A 19,998-nucleotide genomic window follows, 5' to 3' on the forward strand; every position below is an offset into this window, starting at 1 on the left:
TTTCTTCAAAAAGTATAATGTATAGGACATACATATAGTGCTTGGTTTTCAGAGTGGAGTACAGTAAATAATTGCAATACCTATAGGCAGTGATGAGAGAACACCAGATCACATAAGAATGTCAAACTGCTGACCTTGTCCAAATCTTAATCAAACATCTCATCGCTGTCTTTCTCTGAAATACGTGTTGTGGCCAGTCCCAGTTATTTCCACCTTTTCAGACACAGTTGTATTTGTGGTTAAGACATTTGCAACTGTATCGGACACTGATATAATTGAACTCTCAGTTAATGGGTTTTGAGTTCAAAAGGTCACTTGGTTTGCAGGTTGGTTTATTATATTTGTCACAATAGTAACTGCTTTGCTGGGAAAACAACAAATAGCTATCAAGTGACAGCTATATACACGTCCATCATGCTGCCCTTATCTGTATGCCAGCAAAATGTCAGATTACCAGATGTATTCAACCGATGATTACAGAGACATTAGTGTACTTCGAAAGTGACTCTAGCAATACTCAGCAATGAGGTATGTAGCTATTTTGATCTAGTACTGTTGTTGGTTATTTGAAACTATCAGTTAATTACTTCCTAGCTAATGATAGTATTTTATGGTTGTATATTCGAACAAAAAATATTGATTCTGACTCTGAAAAAATTAATAGAGCATCAGAGAATGCTCGTTAAAGATAAAAAGCATGGCCTGAAGAATTAATTATACTTATGTGTGATAGTCATAGCCAGTAATGTACATTATATGTACTGTGTATATGATGTGGTGGATAACATAAAAAGCTCCATGAAGCTCTTCAGAAATGATGCTATTACATGTAGGACTTTTGCAATGCCAGAAAACTCTAGTAAGATCCAAGAAGATCTACAGAGGATTAACACAGGAATAGACAGTTGGCGGTCAACATAAATATATTCATCACCATATCAAAAGCAAGTTATCATCATCTGCTGAACACAATCCTCTTCTGCTCTGCTACTGAACACAATCCTCATCTGCACTTCTGTGTATATTACAATCTTCATCTACTTGCATCCAAGTTTGTCTAGCCTGTTTCTTTATGCTGTCACTCCATCATCTGTTAGATCTCCCATTGCTTGTTTCTTATCATAAGGAGTTCAACACAGCATCTCCTTACTCCATCTCCCATTATTTTCTCTCTCTATGCCCAGCCTGTCTACATTTGTCACTATCACATTGTCCAACTTATACAGGAACTGACATACATTATATGGTCAGCCGTTCTTCTCCAACACACCATACAATAGAAGAGACTATTAGCATTCTTAATGAATGAATATCGCCTGATATATGTATACAGATGTGGTTATGTTTGTAGTCATCCTGTATCACCTGGTGTGTGAAGTATTATGAAAACACAGAACTATTGACAATGAAAGCCACCCTCTCTCTGAAAAAAATGTACACCTTTAATGTGTACTGCTTTAAGCACCATGCAGTTTCAGCCAAACTGTTGGCTGCGATATGTGAGTAACACAATAGTTTTTTGGTTACATCCAAAATTGTAAGTTCCATCATTATATTAACATTCTGCATAAGAACCACATCTTCAAGAATTTTCATATACACTAAAACAACTGACGGCACAGTTTGTTGCAGGTTGTGGAGGTCCACAGAACTGCCAGTGGCAACCTAGGACACACCAACCCGTACCTACATGTCAAATCACACAATCATTCAACTCAAAAGTGTTCTGTTCTGCACACTGGCCACCTGAGGCCATCACATCAGCAATGCAAACAGTATTAAGCATGTTCTGAGCTGATAGATATGCCAGAAAAAGAAAAACAAGAAGAACTGCAAAGTTCAACATGAAGCTAAACAAACAAAATTGAGAAATGTCAAAGGGATCAGTAATCAAATAGGCAAGGTGTTTCACTGAAGAGGCTTCAAACCAGTTTTCCGAAGGGGCTGCAGAATTTTATAGATGCCATTAAGGTTGAAGTAAAAAACCCTCTAACAGCAAATGTTTACTGGATACATTGTGAGTCAGTGCTATATACAGGGCTATTACAAATGATTGAAGCGATTTCATAAATTCACTGTAGCTCCATTCATTGACTTATGGTCACGACACACTACAGATACGTAGAAAAACTCATAAAGTTTTGTTCGGCGGAAGCCGCACTTCAGGTTTCTGCCACCAGAGCGCTCGAGAGTGCAGTGAGACAAAATGGCGACAGGAGCGAGAAAGCGTATGTCGTGCTTGAAATGCACTCACATCAGTCAGTCATAACAGTGCAACGACACTTCAGGACGAAGTTCAACAAAGATCCACCAACTGCTAACTCCATTCGGCGATGGTATGTGCAGTTTAAAGCTTCTGGATGCCTCTGTAAGGGGAAACAACGGGTCGGCCTGCAGTGAGCAAAGAAATGGTTGAACGCGTGCGGCCAAGTTTCACGCGTAACCCGCGGAAGTCGACGAATAAAGCAAGCAGGGAGCTAAACGTACCACAGCCGACGGTTTGGAAAATCTTACGGAAAAGGCTAAAGCAGAAGCCTTACCGTTTACAATTGCTACAAGCCCTGACACCCGATGACAAAGTCAAATGCTTTGAATTTTCGGTGCGGTTTCAACAGCTCATGGAAGAGTATGCATTCAGTGCGAAACTTGTTTTCAGTGATGAAGCAACATTTTTTCTTAATGGTGAAGTGAACAGACACAATGTGCGAATCTGGGCGGTAGAGAATCCTCACGCATTTGTGCAGCAAATTCGCAATTCACCAAAAGTTAACGTGTTTTGTGCAATCTCACGGTTTAAAGTTTACGGCCCCTTTTTCTTCTGCAAAAAAAATGTTACAGGACACGTGTATCTGGACATGCTGGAAAATTGGCTCATGCCACAACTGGGGACCGACAGCGCCGACTTCATCTTTCAACAGGATGGTGCTCCACCGCACTTCCATCATGATGTTCGGCATTTCTTAAACAGGAGATTGGAAAACCGATGGATCGGTCATGGTGGAGATCATGATCAGCAATTCATGTCATGGCCTCCACACTCTCCCGACTTAACCCCATGCGATTTCTTTCTGTGGGATTATGTGAAAGATTCAGTGTTTAAACCTCCTCTACCAAGAAACATGCCAGAACTGCAAGCTCGCATCAACGATGCTTTCGAACTCATTGATGGGGACATGCTGCGCCGAGTGTGGGAGGAACTTGATTATCGGCTTGATGTCTGCCGAATCACTAAAGGGGCACATATCGAACATTTGTGAATGCCTAAAAAAACTTTTTGAGTTTTTGTATGTGTGTGCAAAGCATTGTGAAAATATCTCAAATAATAAAGTTATTGTAGAGCTGTGAAATTGCTTCAGTCATTTGTAATAACCCTGTACATTGGGAAAACTGGAAGGCCCACATAGCAAAACATAAGCATTCTGTTCATTTTGGGCAACATGATCGATCAACGTTGCAGAATTAAATTGGGATTTTGAGTGGCCTATAGTTTCCTGAAGTCAGAAATTGAGAGACAGCCATTTGTGTGCTTGCACAAATTAAGATAGGCACTTGAAATACCAGTGCAGCTTAACAATCCCTACCGAGAGAACAGCTGCTGATTTCCAACCATCCTTTTACCATGTTCATTGTGCAATTGTATGTCAGTGGCTTCACTGACACTGTCGTGACCAACTAAATGGACAGCACATGCTGAACTGGTTTTGGTTTTCTGTATGTAAAAGCAGGAAAACAGGCCCCACAAGCTTGTCATTGATTTGCGGTGACTGCCAATTACCAGTAAGCCACCTGCCTCACAAATGGATTGCTGTCTTTCCTAACACCAACCACTAGTATTTTATGGCCAATAAAGTCTAAGAAATTTGATGGTTGTGGTCTTATGACATAGTTAGAAAAGAAATGTATTGAAGTATCCACTCCCCAGCTAAGCCATTCTATTCCTGAGAAGGACTGCTGCAACACAACAAAGTCTTCTGATGTTTTGGTATTTTAGCATCTTAAATACTTTATAAAATGACTTATGCTTTGGTATTTTAGCATTTTAAATACTTTATAAAATGACTTAGCAGAAGAATTTTAATCACAGTTGCTATAACATACTCAAATCCTGTTATTTCTCTTATCTTTTCTTTGTATGTATCCAACAAGCATCTTTCCATTGTTCGATGAGCAGCCCTAAATTTTTGAACTGTTTTTGCATGTTTCGTTTCCATAACCTAGTACTGGTTGAATGAACCTCAAACCACTTTTATCCAACTGTCTTTTTCTTTTTTTAAAGTCTCTGTCCATTTGTTATTTCCTCCCTCTAGTAGTGAAATTCTGGATCCATAGCAAACAAAATAATGTCATCTGCAAGTTGAGGGTGGTTCCGATAAGTTTGTTTTTGCATTTTGTCCTTTCTTCCAGTTTAAAATTCAAAGAACTGTTCCAAGGCTATGGAAAATACGAGTCACCTTGGCTAACTTCATTCTCAGTTGTGAACACCCCCCCCCCCCCCCTTGAGTGGAAGTTACAGCTTTGTTGTACATATTTTTCTACAAATTGACGTTGATATAGTCTATTTCATGATTCTTGAATATTGCCAGCACGTGTTTTATTATGATAATGAAACACTTTGCCATATTCTGTAATTTCCAAAGAAAATAGTAACAAACAATTATTGTTCCTTTGTTGAGGACCTGTAGGTGGGCCATTGTGCTATACCCACTTCAAAAGCCATCTTATACATTTCTCCTTGTAAATTCTAGAGGATTAGTAATGATTTTTGGAAAAATCTTCTGTACCACTGACAAAAAGCAAATGGGCTCAACATCCTCAAACCTTCCCTGCTCTCTTTCATGTGGATTGCAAGTACAACATCGTTCCCACCGTGTGCTATACTTTGTATAACTTTGCTAGTTTTGTTTTCACCATCTCTCTCCCTACTTTAATTATTGTTACTGTTAACCCATGACCCCCAACGGCTTTCCTTCTTTTCATTTGTTTCCCTCCTTCTTCTAGTAAAACTTTTGGAATGCACCCGTTCTCACAGCTTGTTGTCAACGTGTCCATTTTCTTAGGTGCGCTAAAACGATTTTTGAAGAAATCCTGAAATACCTCTAATGTGGTCTTCCAGTTTGCCATCGCAACACATTCTAACCAATATAAAACATTGGAAAATTCAGGATGGAATGTATCAGTGTTATGAAAAGGATAGCTGCTACTTACCACATAATGGAGATGCTGAGTCGCAGATGGACACAACAAACAGACTGTAAGAACTGTGGTTTTGTGTGTGTGTGTGTGTGTGTGTGTGTGTGTGTGTGTGTGTGTGTGTGTGTGTGTGTGTGTGTGTGTTTCCGACGACACAGGGTGAGTAGCAACTATCCTTTTCATAATATTGTTAAATTCCATCCTAACTAATATAATATGATGTCTACCCAGTGTGTTAGTTTTGTTTTCTTCATATTTGAGCTATTCTCAGCTGTCTCCTTATTATCTTCTCATTGTACAGTGACATCATCTCATAAACAGTGCTCTTAGTTTATTCTATCTGACTTGTGCTGTAATTTAATTTTACTTCTTTTCTCTCCTTCTTCAATATTCTTGTGGCTTCTCAAATTTTGTTTGGTTTCCCGTCTTCACTTCAGCAACATGTGTTTTTTTTTCCAGTATATTATTTATTAAAGTGTTATTTCTCGTACATAAGTCTCTTCATTCTTGAACACTGCAAGCTTTTCTGTTAGTTTTAACTGGTAGTCTTGTTACATGATTTTTTTTGTAATTAAACTGGCTTTGCACTTAACAATTTTATTATTATTATTATTATTATTACCTTTGGTGAATGATGCAACCAGCTGGTCATTAACAAACTTCCAGCATGCTGGAGTAGCCTGGGCCAGCAGCTTCTGTTAATCAGTAGAACAAAAAACCAGTCCAAGTTGCAAATTTTTACTTTTTATTCATTCAATGACTAGTTTTGAATGAAGACCCATTTTCAGATCATCTTAACAAAGCCGAAAATGGCATTTCCAAAGGTATAGAAAATGGGCAATGAACACTTACAGTGCTCTGTTATATGAGTGCATTGCACTTTTTCGAAATCTTTGGAAATGCAATTTTCGACAATTTTGAAAATGGGTCTCGGCCCAAAATTAGTCACTGAATGAATAAAAAGTGAAAATTTACATTGTGGACTGGTTTTTCTCACTAACTATCATTAACGGCTGTGGTATTCACAAGATCCAACATGGATAAAATATTAATAATAGTAATAATAATAATAATAATAATTGCTTCAACTTCTTACGTGGAGCAAAGGGCTGCAACAAAGGATCACCCTCTTGTTCTGTCTTCTGCTAGTATTTTCACTTCTTTCCATCCTATTCCCCGCTGTTGACGTTCCTATTCAGCTGATCGTCTCCGTGTCATTCTGGGCCTGCCTTGTCTCCGTCATCCCTGTGGGATCCAATAAAGTACTTCCTTTGCAATATGTTCATTTGGTCTCTGGAGTGTATGTCCTAGCCATCGCCACTTCCTGCTACTTATGCAGCTCAGTTGGCTTCTGGTTGGTTCTTCCCAGAGTGTTTAGTTAGAGATGACGTTTGGCCACTGTACCTCCAGGATGGTCTGCAGACATCTGTTGTTGAATGTCTGCTGCTTATGTAGTAGCTGCTTTATCACTTTCCGTGTTTCACATCCACGTAGAATCACAGATTTTACATTTTTCAAATATCCACAATTTGTTCCTCAATGTTATTTCCTTTGATCACCAGATGGAGCGGAGAGTTGTAAAAGTGCCTTTGGCTTTGTTGATGCGGTTATTAATTTCCTCTGATGCACCACCATATGGTGTAATTATGCTTCCAAGGTAGCAAAACTTATCCACCCTTTCGATTACCTGGCTCCCAAACCTAAGCTCTGTGATGTTGTTATCATTTGCCAGCATGTCTTTTGTTTTCGTGGGCATTAATTTTCAAACTGACATCTTTTGCTGAAGACTTCATATCTTTTGGTTTCTCTTTCATATTGTTGAGGCAGTGGGATAGCAGGCAAAAGTCAACTGCAAAATCTAGGTTTTCTGTGTGTGTTCCATTGCTCCATTTTATTCCTCTCACTTTATCCATTGCTTGCATCATTATGACATTCAGTACCATGTTAAATAGGGTCAGTGAGAGTATATGGCTGTGCTTAAACTCCTGGTTTCACTGTCATTGGATTTGAAAGCGTACGTTGATTTTGAACCTGACACGTGTAATTTTCAAACAAGCCCTTGACAAGAGCATTTATTTTCCTGGGAATTCCAGATTTTGCAGCAAGCCCCATATTTTTGTTCTAATTATACTGTTGAAGGGCTTTTCAAAGTCTACAAACAGCATGTGAAGTGAAGTGGTGATTGGTATTCATATGAATGATCTGCTATTATTCTCAAGGTGTTTATCTGGTCAGTGCAAGTGACATTCCCTAAATCCTGCTTGTTCTCTTCTTATTTTCTTGTCTACACACGCTTTTATCCTATTTGGGATTATTCATGAGAGGATCTTGCTTGAGATTGACAGCAGGGTGATGCCTCTACGATTATCACAAAACGATAGGTCTCCTTTCATGGGGAGCTTGATGATCATGCCTCTGTTCCAATCATTTGATACTTTTTTATTCTCCCATATGCCTGTCAGGAGCAGACGTAAAATTTTTGCTGTTATAGAGGAATTTACTTTCAGTAACTCTGGAGTGGAGATGTCCAGCCCTGAGTTTTTCCATGTTTTATTTGTTGGGCTGCTTTAGTGATATCTTCTTCAGATAATGATTCTACATAGTTGACATATCTTGTGGGAGTCCTTCCCCATCCACATTCTGCAGAGTTACAGTGTCATCTGTAGTTTAACAGTTCACAACTTTCTCACGATAATGTTTTCACCTCTGCACTTGGTCTTATTGATTTGTAAGTAGTTTTCCTTGCTTCTGTTTGATTGGCATATCACCCCAAAATTTCCTATTCGACAGTTTTCTTGGGATGTTGTAAAGGGTCTTGCTATCACCTCTGTTAGCTGCTACCTCCGCCTTAGCTGTGAGATTATTGATGAAAGTTCTCTTATATTTTCTGAAGCCCTTCTTCGCCATCCTATTTAGTGCGCATGGTTCCTGTTGGATTTCTTCTTTTACTTCCCTTGCTTGTGCACAATTTAGCCAGAGTTTTGCCTTCCTCCTCTGCTGTATTGCATCCCAAGTATGGTCAGAGAACCATCTTGGCTGCCGTGGCCCTTTGTTCCAAGAATTTCCTCAGCATTCTGTGTGTAGGTCATTTTCACTGCATCCCATTGACCATCAATGTCATTCTCTTCGATTCCTCTGCTAAGTACTTCAAAACGATTTCTCGGTTGGGTCAAGGACTCCTCTTGGGCTTGCGTATTGTCCAATTGTCCAACTTTCCAAAATTAAATCTGATCCCCTTCTGCCTACAATGTCCGTGTGTGCAGTTATTTTTAGACGGACTTGTTACAAACATCTGCTCTTCTTTTGTTCCTCACATCTAGAAGCGATCTTCGCCAGGTCCTGCTAATTGCAAAGTGGTCTATCTGGTTCTCTGTTTTGCCATTTGGTGAAACTCACAACACTTTGTGACACTGTTTATGGGGGTAAATGGAACCTCCAGTGATCAGGTTAGACATTGTGCACAAGTCTGTGAGACGTTCTCCATTGTCATTTCGGATGCCCAACCCATGTTGCCCAATAATCTGCTCTACCCCACAGTCATCATTCCCAATTTTTGCCTTAAGATAACCCATCAGCAGGAGGATATATCTTTTCCAACACTTTTGTAGCATTTCTTGGAGATTGCTGTAAAACTTGTCTTTCTCGTCGTCCTCAGACATTTCTGTTGGTGAATAATACTGTACACTGGTCACTGGTCTTACCTTCATTGCAAAGCGAGTGACTATGATTATCTCTGTAATGGGGTACCACTCTATTGAAGACTGCTTTGCTCTCCAGTCTAGTATTAATGCCCCTCCTTCACTATGGACTTCATCTTTTCTTCTAGAATAAAGGAGGATGCTCCTTTCTTTTATTCTTCTTTCTCTAAATCCAGTTATTCTTGTTTCACTTAATCGTAAAATTTCTGATCTGTGTCATTCCATTTCTTGTACCACTTCCATTTGTTTTCATGTTTGCCACATTGTTCTCAAGTTCCTGAATCCTGATCATGTCACCTTTTTCATTGCCAAGATTGTTATCTTTAAATATGGCTGATAATTGGTATTCTCTGCTGCAGTTTCTATTATATACTGGTTTCAGATTTAAATTTAATTCCAATTAATTTAGTGCCCAGTTTAATTTTGTTTCTTATTAACCTGTGGTTACCTGATATCCTGATCTGCTTTTTGACTGCCACATTGTTTACAGTTTATTTTCAGCAGATAATTGGTCTTAATTTCTAGTTATGTTAGCAATTCCTGTGTTCATTTCTGCTGTTTTTCTTGAAAGATGTGTTTAGGACGTACACTAGATTCCAGAAGAAGTCCTACTTTATCATCCATGATATTGAATTCAGAAAACTATCCTGTAATGCGAATTATTTTTGTTTAACAGTGCTTATTTCTCCTCATAAAAATTCCTAACTCTGGCAGAGTATGAAAGTATGAAATGTGTCAATAAAGAAACGGGACTGGTTGTTGTGTGCATTTCTGGCTTTGTGTGACAAAGTGAAGAAGGAGGGGAATAACCTTGAGACTCTCACTGACATGCGTGCAAAATTTCACGCCGCTGCTGTGGTTAGTCTGGCTGTGAGCCTTCTTAGGAAACGAGTCATGCGTCTGAGTTACGTCGGAATTATGCTATACTCTATAGTGGAACAACATGTTAACATCAAATTCCTCAGAAAACTTAGAAAATCTGCCACAGAAATGATTTGTTGAAACAAGTTTATGGTGATCAGTGTCTATCTTGTATGCAAGTTTTTGAGTGGGTTGAGAGGTTCAAGGATGGTAGGGTAGACCTCACCAAAATCAGGCTGTCCCTTCAGTTCAAAAACTGAAGAGAATGTGGAGAAGGTCAGTAGAATCGTTCGAGAAGACCGCCGCGTGAGCATTCAAGCAATTGCACAACTTGCCTGCATCCATAAGAGAACCATTAGACAGATTTTGCACAATAATCTGGACATGACAAAGCTTTATGCTAAAGTGGTACCAAGAATCCTCACAAACGAGCAAAAGCAACATTGAGTGGACTGCTATGCTGACACTCTTGAAAACATTGAAAATGACCCTGATTACATTGGTAAAATAATTGTGTGTGCTGAAACATCCATGTTCCAGTACAGTTAAGAGACTAAGTGACCCCTCAGTCCCCTAGGAAGAAGAAAGTGTCCATGAGAAAATCAAAATTCGAAGTAATGATGATTGCTTTCTTTGATATATGAGGGGTTACCTACATTGATACGTTGCCTGAAGGTCAGACTGTCAGTCAAGCTTATTATGTAACTGTTCTGAAGACCCGTTGTGAGCTCTGTGGAAGAATCGCTCATGGATTCCTCATCAGAACAGTGCATCTGCTGGCCTAGTTTGTGGAGAAAAACAACATTCCAGTGATGGAGCATCCACCATATTAACCTGATGTAGCACTTTGTGACTTCTTTCTCTTCCCAAAACTGAAGTCTGCGCTCAGAGGAACCAGGTTTGATTCTGTGGATGCAGTGAAGGAAAAAGCAATGAGCCTCTTCAACAGCATAACAGAAAAAGAAGTGTAACACAGCTTTTTTAATAAAGAGTTAGAGAATGAGTCTGGATTCTTTATTGCCACACCTAGTAATGAGGAGTAGCAGAAATTAGATTAACAGTACCCTTAACATCAAAGGTAGGGATCATGAAGTTGATGAAGTCAAGGAATTCTGCTGCATTGGAAACAAAATAACACACAATGGAATAAAAGAGGAGGATGTAATAAGAAAACTAGCACATACAATGAACTGTGGGGAAACAGGAAAAAAGGAGAGAATCAAAGCATGTGAGATGTAGTGCTACAGAAAGATATTGAAACTTAGGTGGAGTGAAAAGATAAGGAATGAGGAGGTTTCTGCAGAATCAATGAAGAAAGCAACATATAGAAAACACTGACAAGAAGAATGGATAAAGTGATAGGACACGTGTTGAAATGTCAGTGAACAACTCCCATGGTACTAGAAAGGAACTGTGTATAGTAAAAACTGTAGAGGACCACAGAGATTGGAATACATCCAACAAATATTTGAGGATATCACTGTAAGTGTTAAAATAAAAAAAGATGTATATTGGTACACAGCCCAACAAAGAGGGTCAAAGAGCATTTGAGCATTTTTCTATGAGAATGGGAGATCTATAGCAACAAGACACAGCTGTGACAAAATATATTCGTGGTTTCAAAAAGAGAAGAGGTAATATTGATATAATAAATATGGGAGAGAGTTATGAGTGTCATGAAATCTGTGGAGGGATATCAGTCTGGTAAATTTGTGATAAAAAATGCCACAGCTGAACAAGTGGCCAACTTATGAAGTTTAAAACAGTTTGTGTTTCTTTTATCTTTTATTGTTACTGAATGACAGTGTGTGGCTGTCTCGTGCAAGACTGTAGCTGTGGTGCAGAAAGATTTGGATTAAGAATTAGTTTCTAAAATGGAAAATACTGAGTGTATATGGAAATAACACAGCTGAATCTATTTTGCTATTCAGTTTCAATTTAAACTGGATCCATTGTGATGTTATGAGTGCAAAAATTTTTGCCATACTACATTCAAATATTGAAGTTGTGATGATTGCAGAAAATATGACTGGGTAGAACTCAGATCAGGAATAGATGGTTAACTGTATGGTTGGGAGCAGAGTGTATACAGTCTGAGGAGAAGAAATTTCCATAAATAAATGTCACAGCGCATATACAACTTGCTGAAGTTAAGATCTTTAAATCCACGCAGCTTGCCAACATTTATAACATGTTTTGCTTCAGTCATGCAATAGCATCAGTGAAAGTTTACCTTACACCCCCCCCCCCCCCCCCCACCTCCCACCCTCCACACACACACACACACACACACACACACACACACACACACACACACACACACACACACACACACGGACACGGACACACACTGTAGGAAGTATTATGACTATACTTTAAAAAGGAATGGGGGAAGGGGCTGTAGTAGCAATTTCACATCCACAGCTGGATAAAGGCATCATCAGGACTATTACATTCATTACGTTCTTTAGTTGTTCTCATCTATGTTGTTCCTGTATGTTCGCTAATCCTCTACCCCATTCCATTAGATCATCTTCCTAATCTTTACATATCTCCTGGAATGCAACCAAGTTCTACCTTGGTCCATCACATCATTCATTGATTTGACTATATGTCTTGTTCATGTCGGTTTTAGTCTCACTACTCTAATTGTTGCATCTTCCTGTCCTGTTTCTTTTTTTCCCCTTCTATCTTTCAGGAATCCCTATTGCATAACTTTTCATTTCTTCCAGAACAAACTGTGCATAAAAAGTCAGTGTATGGTAATATACATTCACTGTAAACTTTCCTTTCCAGACTCATCAGATACTTGGGTTTAAATACACTATCTAATTTACCAAAAGCACTACAAATAATTTTTACTCTGCTGTTCATTACTTTTGATGTCCATACAGTCACTGTTTTCAATTGCCTTGGCATAAAAACTCATCAATGTGATTTTGTTGTTAATTTGTATTAGTTTCTCTTTGCTGTATTTATTATACATTATGCTTTATTGGAATTGATTTTGAAGGCGTACTTCGTGAAGTTTGTACAGATGTTGTAGTTTACCTACACTAGATACAAACCGTATAATGTCATGGGCAAAATGAAAATGGTTCCAGTATGTTTAAATAAATTATTTTAAAAATATTGCTCTGGGACTACTGAAAGTAGTAGGCTGCAAGTTGAGGCTACAGTGTGAAGAAAAATTTGGGAGCTAAGATACTGATACATAATAAAAAGAAACTGGGCTAGCGGAGAAATTTTTAAGCTGTGTGTAGTTCATTTACAGTTTGTATGTTTACTTCTATGAGTAAAATGCAAAAAGATGAAAATTTTGCTTAAACAAAAAATGTGCCAAGCAAAACAGCTCCACTCTTGGAAGGATACGTGTATCAGGATATCCAGCTGGGTTGGCCAGTTCCTTTTTCATGCATAATGTTTCAACAATTGACCTTCTAGTCTTTGTCAGATGCAGCATACAATGGTCTGAAATGTGTTTGGTTCGTAGACTGAATATGTAGCAGCCCTTATCAACTGTACTTCACAAACTGGTAGGAGTTGAGTATCAAACCCATGTTGAACAGTTGCTTCCAGTTTTTGATGGAGACTGCTAGGACTATCACTGTGCATAAACATTTAATCATTTACAGCTCTCCATGCAAGTCTACCCTGTGCAAGTCTCTGCATCTCTGAATGAGTGTGGTAACCTACTTCATTTTTGAACTTGTTTACTGCCTGTCTTAAGAGGCAGCTAAAAGGAGTCTCACACTTTCCGGCCCTATGAGTTCATGTCCCATTCTATGGTTTGACCTGCCACTTTCAAAATTCTACAACAGGGCAGGCCATATGGGCAAGGATGCCTTATGTGGTGCACATGCCCTTAGATTCGATTCCTGAATCTCTTGTCACGGCTTTGCATCTCCACCTGCGATTCAACTATTTGGGCGAGGACACCTGCCGGGGTATGTTATCTTCTTCCATTGTCTCCTGTCCTCTTTTGCCCCCATGACAATATTGGATTTCTCTGCACCCAATATCCAGCACAGTAGCCAGTCTGTTGTGGTGGGGTGGTCATGTACCCATTTGGTGGTAGCCCCCTGTCAACACAGGGATCGCACTGCTGATGCCTGAGCTGTAAACTCCCCACATATGCCAAGGAGTAGATGCCTGTCTTCCTGGGGCATCAGGACTCCCGGTAATGGCCATCACGCCAATTGGCCTTTGCTGTGGCTGGGTGGCGCCCGTAGGGAGAGCCCCTGATCAGAGTGGGTGGCATCTGGGCGGATGATGCGCAATAAAGCGGACTAAGTCACCTCTTGCTGGTGACCGTATGGCACCGGCATTCTCATAAGAAGGGCAAGATAGAATACAATGCCGACAGGTATGACCCTAAATTGTTTCCCTCCCTTGCTGCACCATGGGAGGAATGTAGAGCTACAGAACGGAGAGAGCCATACTCGCTTCAGTTTTTAGTCTGTAGCAGAACTGATACGAATTCTTTTCTACTGTCGAAGCCTCAAGTTTTCATCGAACACCTTGAGGATAAGTTTGGAGAAGTGACAGCACTGTCCAAGATGCAAAACAGTGCAGTCTTGATTCAGACAGTATCTCCAGCCCAATCCTGAGTGTTACTCACTTGTGACAAGCTGGGTAATATTCCTGTTTCCATCACTCCCCATAAAAGCCTCAACATGGTCCAGGGGATCATTTTCCATCGTGACCTCCTCTTGCAGTCTGACAATGACCTCCGCACCAATTTAGAACAGCAGGGTGTTCATTTCATCCGACGCATTTACAGGGGACCCAAAGACAACAGGGTTTCTACTGGTGCCTTCATCTTGGCCTTTGAGGGCAATTCATTGCCTGAAAAGGTCAAGGTGATGGTTTACCACTATGATGTTAAACCAAACATCCCTCCCCCTATGTGTTGTTTTAAGTGCTGGAAGTTCAGGCGCATGTCTTCCCGCTGCACTTCCAGCACCACATGTCGAGACTGCGGACGTCCACTGCATCCAGATACTCCATGTGTGCCACCTCCCACTTGCGTCAGCTGTGGAGAGCACCACTCCCTCTGCTCGCCAGACTCCCCATTACTCCAAAAGGAGCAGAAAATTATGGAGTACAAGACCCTGCACCAGTTGACTTATACAGAGGCTAAATGTAAATTCGAAAGATTACATCCCATACGATTGACGACGACATATGCTGCAGCTACATCACCATCGCCGTCCCAAGTACCAGTGGTTCCTTATTTTGTGCCATGAACAGTGGGCCCTCTGGGCAACCAGAATACATGTGCCCCCTTGGTGGTAGGGGGCAAATTTTCCTCCATTGCACTCAAAGCACTTACTTAGGAAGCAAGGTCCCTCCAAACACAGGGGCCATTGGTCCCCTCCCCCCTGCCGGAGAAGCAACAGCCTCCTCTGACTCCTCTCATGTGGAAGGGGTCTCTTGGGGCCCTCTCTTCCAAGGTCTCCACTAATGCCATGGTGGACACTTGCCATTGGCTCAAGGAGCCAAAAGCTGCTGGACAATGAGCTTCATGATCCTCGTCCATGACTGAGCTGCTTCGGAGAAATCTTCCCAGCAAGCCCCTAAAGAGAAGTGAGAGAGCACACAAACTAAGTAGTAGTCTGCTAACAACAGGACCCTCTGGTGGGCCCAACACCACCACTCCCTATCAGTTCAGCATCTGAGGATGCAGTGGAGAGCTTAGCGTCCCCTGGGAACATGGATCTCACTGATGCCTCAGCCGCCATAGAAATGGCTACAAATAGTCAGAGGCAGCAGGTGACCCTGAGGCATAACCTGCCTCCTTGCACTGCTGAATCTCCCCACACGGTAACATCGATGTGGTGGTTGACCAGATAACTACAACAATCGTTTCTTTAGTGGAAAACACGATCCCTTGTTCCATAGGGTGCCAATGGCGAAAGATAGTCCCTTGATGGTCCCCGGAAGTTGCTGAGGCAATTATGGAGTGTTGGTGAACTCTACAGCAGCATAAGCAGCGCCCTTCCCTGGAGCACCTCGCAGCCTTTAAACTGCTCTGTGCCTGCATTCAACAGCTTATCAGAAGGCAGAAACAGGAGTGTTTGGAGAGGTATGTGTCAATCATTGGGTGTCATTCATCACCTTCCCAAGTCTGGGCAAAGATCAAACGAGTTTTTGGATACCAGACCCCAACAGGTGTTGCTGGTGTAACATAAATGGCGTATTATCTACTGACACAAAAGCGATTGCCGAGCACTTTCCTGAGCACTATGCTCGCGCCTCTGCATCAGAGAATTACCCCCCCAGCCTTTCGCACACTCAGATGGTGGATGGAAGAGAAAGTCCTCTCGTTCACTACACGCCATAGTGAACCCTATAATGCCCCATTTACAGAGTGCGAGCTCCTCGGTGCCCTTGCCATTGCCCCGACACAGCTCCTGGGCCCGATCGGATCCACAGTCAGGTGATGAAACATCTCGTCTGACTACAAACAACATCTCCTCGTGATCTTCTATCGGATTTGGTGCGATGGTGTCTTTCCATTTCACTGAAAGGGGAGCACCATCTTACCAGTGCTCAAACCCAGCACAAACTCGCTTGATGGGATAGCTATTGGTCCATCAGCCTCACCAATATTCTTTGTAAGCTGCTGGAACATATGGTGTGTCAGCGGTTGGGTTGGGTCCTGGCGTCACGTGACCTACTGGCTCCATGCCAGGGCAACTTCCACCTGGGTCGCTCTACCACTGATAATCTTGAGTCCCTTGAGTCTGCCATCTGAACAGCCTTTTCCAAACGCTATCTTGTTGCCATCATTTTTGATTTACGAAAAGCATATGATACCACCTGGTGACAACATATCCTTGGCATGTTATGCAAGTGGGGTATCCGAGGCCCGCTCCCGATTTTTATCCAGAATTTCCTGTTGCTTCATACTTTCCATGTCCAATTTTGTGCCTCCTATAGCGCCCCCCCCCCCCCCCCCCCCGTATCTAGGAGAATGGGGTCCCACAGGGCTCTGTATTGAGTGTATCTTTATTATTAGTGGCCATTAATGGTCTAGGAGCAGTTGTAGCGCTGTCCGTCTCTGTATGCAGACGACTTCTGCATTTCATACTGCTCCAACAGTACTGGTGTTGCTGAGTGGCGCCTACAGGGAGCTGTCCACAAGGCGCTGTCATGGGCTCTAGCCCACGGTTTCCAGTTTTTGGCTACAAAGTTGTGTTTTATGCACTTCTGTCGGTGTTGTACCGTTCATCCGGAACCAGAACTTTACCTCAATGACAAATCCACTCAGAGTAGTTGAGACATATCGATTCTTAGGCCTGGTTGTTGACGCCCAATTGGCTTGGCTTCCTCACCTCAGTCAGCTTAAGCGGAAGTGCTGGCAGCACCTCAATGACCTCCGCCGCCTGAGCAACACCAACTGAGGTGCAGATCGTTCTACGCTGCTGCAGCTCTACTGAGCACTTGTTCAAATCCCCCCCCTCCCCGTGGTTCATCTCCCACATCGGCGGCCCTGGTCAGGGCTTACAATTGCAATTCTCGTCCGGTCCCTTCTATCTGAACTGTAGTCCCTGCTTTTACCACCTGTACTTGAGGTCCAGTCGTGTACACCTCCATGGTGTACACTTAGGCCGCGGATTCGCCTGGTCCTTTCACTTGGCCCAAAGAACTCAGTTCAACCCGTGGCTCTCCACTGTCACTTCATCTTGATTCTTGACATGTACCGAGGCCATGAAGTGATTTACACCAATGGCTCAATGGTTGATTGTCACGTTGGCTTTGCCTATGTCCATGGAGGACATATTGAACAGCATTCCTTGCCCGATAGCTATAGTGTTTTCACTGCAGAGCTGGTGGCTATATCTCATGCTCTTGAGCACATCCTTTCATGCCCTGGGGAGTCGTTTCTTCTATGTACTGACTCCTTGAGCAGCCTACAAGCTATTGACCAGTGTACCCTCATCATCCTTCAGTAGCTACCATCCAGGAGTCCATATATGCCCTGGAACGGTCCAGTCATTCAGTGGTGTTTGGTTGGACCCCAGGGCACATCAGAATCCCAGGCAACGAACAGGCTGGCCAAACTGGACTCGCAGAAACCTCTTATGGAGATCAGCATTCCAATAACTGACCTGCGTTAATTTTTACGTCGCCAGTTTTTTCGGCTTTGGGAGACAGAATGGCATAGTCACAGTACGCACAACAACCTATGTGTGAATAAGGAGACTACAAATGTGTGGCAGTCCTCCATGCGTGCCTCTCGCAGTGTCTCTGTGGTTCTATGCTGGCTCTGAATTGGCCACACTTTTGCGACCCATGGCTACGTTCTGCGTCTGAAGATCCGCCTCAGTGTTGATGCATCACCAGGTTGACAGTGGCCCATATTCTGTTACACTGTCCGACTATGACGGCCCTACTACGAAATCTTTAGTTACCGGACTCGTTGCTGCTAATTTTATCTGACAATGCCTCATTGACTGGTTTAGTTTTATGTTTTATTCGTGAGGGTGGGTTTTATCATTTGATCTAAATTTTAGCACACCCTTTATCCCTCTGTGTCCTCCACCCTAGTGCTTTTAGGGTGGAGGTTTTAATGTGTTGCAGAGTGGTTGGCTTCTCTTCTCATGGTCAGTCAGCTATGGTAATCTGTTTTGTTGTTTTAATCTCTTCTACCTGTTTCTTACGTTTCTGTGGTTTTCTTCTCCCCCTTTTTTCCATTTAAGTGTTTGTTGTCCTTCTGTCGTTCATGTGGTTTTTCCTTTCCCTCCATTTTGTGTTGTCAGTCTTGCTTGTTTTATTCTCACTCTTGTGGCATTGTTTTATTTGGAATAAGGGACCGATGACCTAGCTATTTCGTCCCCTTCCCCCTCTTTTAAACCAGTCAACCAACTGTGGCAAACCTTTGGCTTTCCTCTACCATTTTCATTTCACTCAGTTACCAAATTAACTACTCCTTCATACACCAGGAGTTATCCTATCAAGCTATACCTTCCTGTAGTCATTTGCACCTTAAATGCCTTTTCTGCCTGATTCGGTTCAGTATCTATACATTAGTTACCCTATCTATCCATTTAACCTTCAATGTCATATAACATTACATATCAAAAGCTTCTATTTTCTTCTTGTCTGTATCGTTAACTGTCTGTGTTCCACTTACATATAAGACTATACTCCATACAGCTACCTCCAGGAGAGACTTCATAGGTCTTAATTTTTTTATATTGGGTTTTAACATATTTCTCATTATAAGAAACACAGTTCTTGCTATTGTCAGTCTGCATTACATATTCTCTTTAGTATGAAAAGGAAAGTTGCGAATAACCATATAATAGAGATGCTGTGTCACAGATAGGCACAACAAAACGATTGTCACAAATAAACCTTTCTCGGCCAACACACATGACTACAGTCTCAGGCACTGCTGAAGCAGTGTGGTTGTAGTTGCCTGAGACTGCAGTCATGTGCGAGTCATGTTTGCGTGAGAAAGAGAGAGAGAGAGAGAGAGAGAGAGAGTGTGTGTGTGTGTGTGTGTGTGTGTGTGTGTGTGTGTGTGTGTGTCATCTATTTTGACAGAGGCCTTACTGGCTGAAAGCTTCATTTGTGACAGTCTCTTTGTTGTACCTATCTGTAACTCAGCATCTCCACTGTATGGGAGTAGCAACTTTCCTTTTCATAATATTGTTACATTCCATCCTGCTCACTTCCTGTTCAAAATGTTTTGAAGTTTGTAAGTGCTTCAGTTCCTGTTGGTTCAACAGGAACGCATCACTCTATATCAAAGGAAGATACTGAAGCATTGGAACACATTTTTTAGTTCATTGACTGGCTAATTTCAGTACAAAACAGAGTGCTTAGAAGTTGTATAAATTGAAATCTTTAAGTCTTTGGACTTTTCACGTACATCTTGGAACGATTGAAAATGCTTGAAAACTGAATCTCTTTTTCATACTTCAAAACCAAAATTATATTAAATAACGCTAGGTTTTGATTTTTATGAGCCTGTTATGTGATAATGTGGTAATAAAACAGGTTTTATGTATGGCAAAAATTTCAATTGTTTATAAAACCTGTTCAACCTACAAGTGGAAGCTCTCCTTTTCAGGGAAAGTAGAACTATATGGTACTAATAAATAAATAAATAAATAAATAATAATAATAAATAAATAATTAAATAAATAAAAAAAGGTTTGGTATTTTTGAAAAAAAAAATTCTCTAAATTATAAAAAAAAGTTCAGAACACTATAGGAAAAGAATTTTGACAGA

The 19,998-nt window shown here is 41.2% G+C and overlaps 1 protein-coding gene across 9 annotated transcripts in view; it reads left to right on the plus strand.

Moving 5' to 3' along the window:
* Positions 1–19,998, plus strand: part of LOC124790314 (nucleolar transcription factor 1-A-like) — a 210,033-nt gene that overhangs the window by 38,208 nt on the left and 151,827 nt on the right. For 3 of the 9 annotated variants that reach the window (XM_047257773.1, XM_047257774.1, XM_047257775.1), the window contains exon 3: positions 327–528. The exons of the other annotated variants lie outside the window; for them this stretch is intronic. In XM_047257773.1, the coding sequence (XP_047113729.1) occupies positions 524–528 (5 nt within the window). In that variant the 5' untranslated portion in view covers positions 327–523. The remainder of the gene's footprint in view (positions 1–326; positions 529–19,998) is intronic. 9 annotated transcript variants of the gene reach the window in all.

The sequence above is a fragment of the Schistocerca piceifrons genome, chromosome 1, assembly GCF_021461385.2.
Source record: "Schistocerca piceifrons isolate TAMUIC-IGC-003096 chromosome 1, iqSchPice1.1, whole genome shotgun sequence".
Lineage (NCBI taxonomy): Eukaryota > Metazoa > Arthropoda > Insecta > Orthoptera > Acrididae > Schistocerca > Schistocerca piceifrons.